General features: G+C 40.9%; 1 protein-coding gene across 1 annotated transcript; it reads right to left on the reverse strand.

Moving 5' to 3' along the window:
* Positions 1-93: 93 nt before the first annotated feature.
* On the reverse strand, positions 94-5,236 carry commd5 (COMM domain containing 5). Its single transcript, XM_017475235.3, has 7 exons — positions 4,973-5,236; positions 4,694-4,854; positions 3,995-4,023; positions 2,401-2,451; positions 2,082-2,177; positions 1,293-1,368; positions 94-1,078 (listed from the first exon to the last, which is right to left on the reverse strand). The coding sequence occupies exons 1-7, from the start codon at positions 5,085-5,087 to the stop codon at positions 965-967; spliced, it is 642 nt and encodes a 213-aa protein (XP_017330724.1). The 5' UTR covers positions 5,088-5,236; the 3' UTR covers positions 94-964.
* Between the last annotated feature and the right edge of the window lie 581 nt (positions 5,237-5,817).

Raw genomic sequence — 5,817 nt, forward strand, 5'->3', positions numbered from 1 at the left:
CTCTGCATAAATATAACCTAAAACATCATCAGATTTTCACACAAGTCCTAAAAAGTAGACAAAGGGAAACTGATTAAACAAATGAGACAAAAATATTATACGTGGTCATTTATTTATTGAGGAAAATGATCCAATATTACATATCTGTGAGTGACAAAAGTATGTGAACCTTTTGCTTTCAGTATCTGGTGTGACCGCCTTGTGCAGTAATAACTGGAGATAAACGTTTGGGGTGACTGTCGATCATCTGCACATCGGCGCCGAGGAGTTTTATCCCGTTCCTCAGTACAGAACAGCTTCGACTCTGGGATGTTGGTGTGTTTCCTCACGTGAACCTCTCGCTTCAGGTTCTTCCACAACGTTTCTATTGGTTTAAGGTCGGGACTTTGACTCGGCCGTTCCAAAACATTAACTTTACTCTTCTTTAACCGTTCTCTGGTAGAACGACTCGTGTGTTTAGGTTCGTTATCTTGCTGCATGACCGACCTTCTCTTCAGATTCAGTTCACGGACGGATGTCCTGACATTTTCCTTTAGAATCCGCTGGTATCATTCAATTTCATCAATCAATCAAATTATTATTCATAAAGCATTATTAAAAGCAACCACTGTTGACCAATGTGCTGTACAACAAAACATCAGACAGGCACAAAGTTACACATAAAACAAAAAACAGAGCATATACACTAATTTAATGCCGTAGCTTCGAGCAGTTCAATGGCTGTGTGCGCTTGACGGTTTAATCATCACATCCTTGCTAGCATTTTGCACGTGGGCAAGAACGGCTCGGCAAGCTCCGCTCAACAACTCCTCATCTCTACACTCTGCTCAAACACATCGCTTTCAAAAGCTTCAATTTTCATGCTAATATTCTCATCGATGCCATGATAACACACAGTAACTGAATCACACGAACCGTCGTATCAAACGATAACCGTCATTATTACGCTCAGTTAACAGGTCATTTAATTTACATGATAATCCTGAATCTTGAGAACACTTAGTTTCTCCAAGTCGTTCATTTCTTTTAGAATGAGGGCGACGTTATACCGCAGATCCTGGAACTTAGACATGGAAACCTAAAAATAAACAAATAAATAAATAAATAAATAAAAGTTAGGTAAAACCCATCACTCTACAGGGAAAAAAAAAAAAAAAAGGCTTGGTTTTCTTTGAAATAGTAAATTAAAGCTCGTTGAGAAATAGTGTGACGATAGGCAAATTCTCATTACAATTAAATCACAATTAAATAACAATTAAATCACATGTAATAATCACGGTAAATGTAATTACCTCAAATTGGTGAAGATTCCCATCGGAAAGTTTCAACTGCATTAGAACAGTCGGCTGAAGAGCTCGAGACAAGGAACTGGAATACACAAGGATGGTGTAAGCGATAGTTTGTTAAAATAATGATAAATTTACAGCATTTTTTTTTGTGGTGAATACATTAAACTAGCACATCAAGTAAGCCTATTAATGCTCCTGCTAAATTATTAGGGGTCCAAGCACCTAACGTGCTGAAACCCTATTGTAATTGGTAGGAACTACAGTTGAGAGAGAGGGAATGAAAAATTTTGTGCTACAGTGGTGCTTGAAAGTTTGTGAACCCTTTAAAATTTTCTACAATCTCTGAATAAATATGACCCAAAACATTGTCAGATTTTCACACAAGTTCTAAAAGTATTCCAAGAGATCCTAATTAAACGAAGGAGACAAAAATATCCCACTTGGTCACGTGAGGATCGCCACCCTATCCTGGAAGCCGGAATGGTGCTTGGACCCTAATGATCACCATTGGCAGCTATATTTACGAATGCTATTAATAGCGACAACAATAATGCAATAAAAAATCTGCTGTGGCTGGTATAAGCTCCTGTTTAGTGATGCATTTGCACAAGTCAAATCCAGGAGTTAGCCATTTAATACTGCGTGAACGTGACTAAAGCCTTAAAGAATATTTTTACGCGCTCATTTCTTAGGCTTCTCTCAACAAGTTACGCTTTTATACTGGAATGAGATAAGCACTCTTTTAGGTTTGTCTCCATCCCTTCGGGCGTGTTATGAACACGACTACTGTACCTCGTTGAAATCGCAACATCCACTCTCCATCTGAATTGTTCTAATTTCGGTAATCTTGGGCCATGCTGCGTAACGGACGCATTGAGTGCTGGTCGCCTAAAAGAAAAATCAGACCAGCACATACCTGAATACTTTATTTATTTTATGTTAAAAAAAAAACAAAAAACAGCAAAAAAAACCCCAAAACACTATATTTGGTAGCAAAAAAAAAAAAAAAAAAAAAATGAACTGACAGCTTAATGTGTTTATAAAGAATCCGAATGTTTAAAGCACAAGTTACATAAAAATCAGATGTTTATTATTTAGCTGTGCATCGTACCCATTTCCGAAGACGATGCGGGAAAAGTCTGCAATGAACTCCTCAGAAATCCTGTGTTTGAGAAAAAGTAATGTTCAGTCTCAACATTCCAGCCACCTAACTTAACTTTGGTTAAGTGAACTGTAAGGTCCAAATGTCCAAAATTTAGTACACAACACAAGCTCCTAAATTAAGACAATTATAATGAATCATTTAATTATGACAAAAGAAATTTTGATCCTCAAAATCTTCTTATTACTCCTCTCCACGCCACACCTCTGACCATTTCTTTCTCCAGTTTTCTATTTCTCTCCCCTCTCCGACTTTAATCTCCTTTCCGTCGCAATCTTCACCCCCTTTTCCACCCACACACTTCCGTTGTCACATCCTCACTTCCCTCTGATAGCCACCTCTCTTCACTGGACTTAACCACCACAACAGACATACTATGTTCAACTCCAGCATCTTCTCTTGACAGCATCTGTCCCCAAACCTCTAGGCCAGCTTGCACATCACCCCCTAGCCCTTGGAAGCTCTTTGTAACATCTGGCCCAACTAAGGGCAAATGAAAGGAACTGCCATAAATCAGACGACTGATCTAACCAATTACCAAACACTTCTTTCCTCTTTCTCCCCATAGTATCTTTACAGCTAAAACAGCATCCCGCCAGGAGAAGATTGGCAGCTCTCCCAACACCTGTACTCTCTTCCTATCTCTCAGGCAGATCCCTCAAGGTATCGTGGAAGGGTATCTGAAACTCAGCAACTCACAACTGGGGTTCCCCAGAGGTCAGTTCTGGGTCCAGTGCTCTTTTTTTATTTATACTATCTCTGGGGCCTGCGATTGAGTCTCATGGCTTCTCATATCACTGCTGTTCTGAGGACACCCAGCTCTATTTGTCCTTCCAGCCTGAAGATCCATCCATCTCAGCATGCATCTCTGCTTGCCTGTCTGACATCTCAAGTGGATGAGGGAACACCACTTTAAGCGCAACTTGGCAAAAACGGGGCTTCTCGTCATCCCAGACTGCCCCTCAATCAACCACAACCTCACTGTACAGCTTGGCTCGACCACACTCAAACTAACCAGGACAAACAGAAACTTTTGGGGTGACTTTCAATGACCAATTGACCTTTACAGACCACATTTCAGCAACTTCACGCTCCTGTAGGTTCAGAAAATCAGACCATATCTCACCGAAGAGGCTACACAGCTACTAGTCCAAGCTCTTGTTATCTCAAAACTGGACTACTGCAATGCACTACTCCCAGGCTTCCCAGCGAGCTCCATCAAACCCCTTCAGATGATTCAGAACGCAGCAGCACGCCTTGTTTTCAACCAGCCCAAAAGAATCCACGTCACACCCCTCTTCATTTCCCTCCACTGGCTTCCTGTACCCCCCTGCATCAAATTCAAGGCCTTGGTGCTCATCTACAAGACCTTGTCTGGAAGAGCACCCCCCTACCTCAACACTCTCCTTGAAGTTTATGTTCCCTCATGCAACCTCCGATCAATCAACAACCGACGTGTCTACTATGCCAAGGGGTAACCCATATTGATGCAGTTAGCTGGTGGTTATTCCTTTGTCACCCGTTTGTACACAGAACTTCTTACCTGAGCTCACGAAGATCTTCTTCAAAACTCTGAAGAAAAGGAATGCAGTAGTTAATTCAATGTGCTTTATTATATAAGCATCCTTGACTTAGCAATATATGCAGCTATTCTTTGTTCTTGGGTCTCTTGTATTAATCAACCTTTAGCAATCTTGAGTCAAACACATGCCCCGTAGGCCATCTGGTCATGTCCATATATCGTACGACGAAGCAATAACATAATTATCGTGACATGCCTATATGTGGTATACAATATAAAGCAGATGTTCTGCTTGCATAACGAAGACAAACTCCACGTTGATGCGTGAAATTCTGGAGGGAACGTCGGACGGCGTGGCACGGGACGTGGCGTAATGACGTGTGCCGTTAATCGATCTACGTTCTCTAACGTGTAAAACGGGAACGTGAAAGGAATATTCTAAAAGCGACCCATGAGAACACCTTAATCAGAATATTGTCTAATTCAGAATAAGGTCAGTAATTAGATTACCGTCATGCATGTAAACGTAGTCAGTAACGCACGTCGATAATGCAACTAAAATAGGAATACTCCACGTCTATTCGGTCTGTGTTTACTTCGAGTATGACTTTAGTCGGATTAAGGTCATCAGAAAGCGCTGTTTACATGCTAGTTTCTTAATCAGAGTATCGTCTTAATATCGGATTACTGTTGTCCATGTAAACGTACTGACAAACGTACCTCTTGTCTCACTGAAGACGATGGTAGACGTAAAGCTTCTTTCAGTAGCTCGTACATTCCTGAAACAATGTCGCTAAGCTTTTCTTCTGAAAGGGAATTATCCTCTGCAATGTCTGCCATGGACACACTGCATTCCTTCTCTTCCAATGCATTTACAACAACTGCAAAATATCACTGCAAATATTAAACCACTCACATGTTGATTGCGCAACACCTACCATCACTATTTTTTATTCTAATATTCTATTTATCCTAATAACGCTTTGTTAGCTAACTCACCTTTAAGGATTTGTCTGAAGAGTTGTTTATCCAGATCTTTCAAGTGTTTGGCCATGCTGACGACTTCTCTAGGAACTCTTCCTCCCCAGAACCCAACACTGTGATCAGCCATCATGTCGTAATTCGTCCAGAGTATGTATTTACAAATATAAAACACCGCCTAGCATATTCAATTCAGTCTATTATTATGCTACATTCATGACCAAGTGAGAACTGTGTGTGTGTGTGTGTGTGTGTGTGTGTGTGTGTTGATTTCCCAGTAGGAAATATCTTGTTTGAACAGATCTCCAAATAGTAACTCCTACTCGGAAAGTCGGAGTTTTTCCTAAAAAGTTGCGGCTCCGTGACGTCACTTCAACATGGCCGCGCTCATTGTGGAAAAAAACAAAACAAGAGCAAGAATTAATAGCGTGATTTTTAAGCAGTCGTTTTGAGTTTCTGTTTATACTTGAAATCGCCAAATAGTGGGTGATACTTTGATGTTTGGGATGTTAAATCGCTCTGTAGGATATTTTATATCAAACTGCTCTTTTGACGTAATTTTCGGCGCCGTTGACAGGAAAATACTTACAGACAACTTACAGTAAGCGCTCGTTTTTGTGTACGACTTCACACGGCTGCGTTGTTGTGAACGCGTTAATGTGGGAACTCGGAAAGTTCCGAGTTCCCAGTTGTCATGGACACTTCCGCCTAATTTTGTCATGTGACCTGACCTTGCGGAATGCTTCTTCTTCTTTTGGCTTTAATGGCGGTTGGCAAACCAACTTAAGGTGCATTACCGCCACCTACTGGACTGGAGTGTGGGCAGCAGACGCAACAGAATTATGATAAACTGTCGAAATGTT

This window comes from Ictalurus punctatus, chromosome 8, assembly GCF_001660625.3.
Source record: "Ictalurus punctatus breed USDA103 chromosome 8, Coco_2.0, whole genome shotgun sequence".
In the NCBI taxonomy this organism is placed as follows: domain Eukaryota; kingdom Metazoa; phylum Chordata; class Actinopteri; order Siluriformes; family Ictaluridae; genus Ictalurus; species Ictalurus punctatus.

Coding starts and splice junctions, on each gene's coding strand:
- commd5 (XM_017475235.3), bottom strand. CDS start 5,087: ATGATGGCTGATCACAGTGTTGGGTTCTGGGGAGGAAGAGTTCCTAGA. Junction 4,024..4,693: donor CGTCTTCAGTGAGACAAGAG/GTACGTTTGTCA, acceptor CCTTTTCTTCAG/AGTTTTGAAGAAGATCTTCG. Junction 2,452..3,994: donor GAAGATCTTCGTGAGCTCAG/GTAAGAAGTTCT, acceptor TCTCAAACACAG/GATTTCTGAGGAGTTCATTG.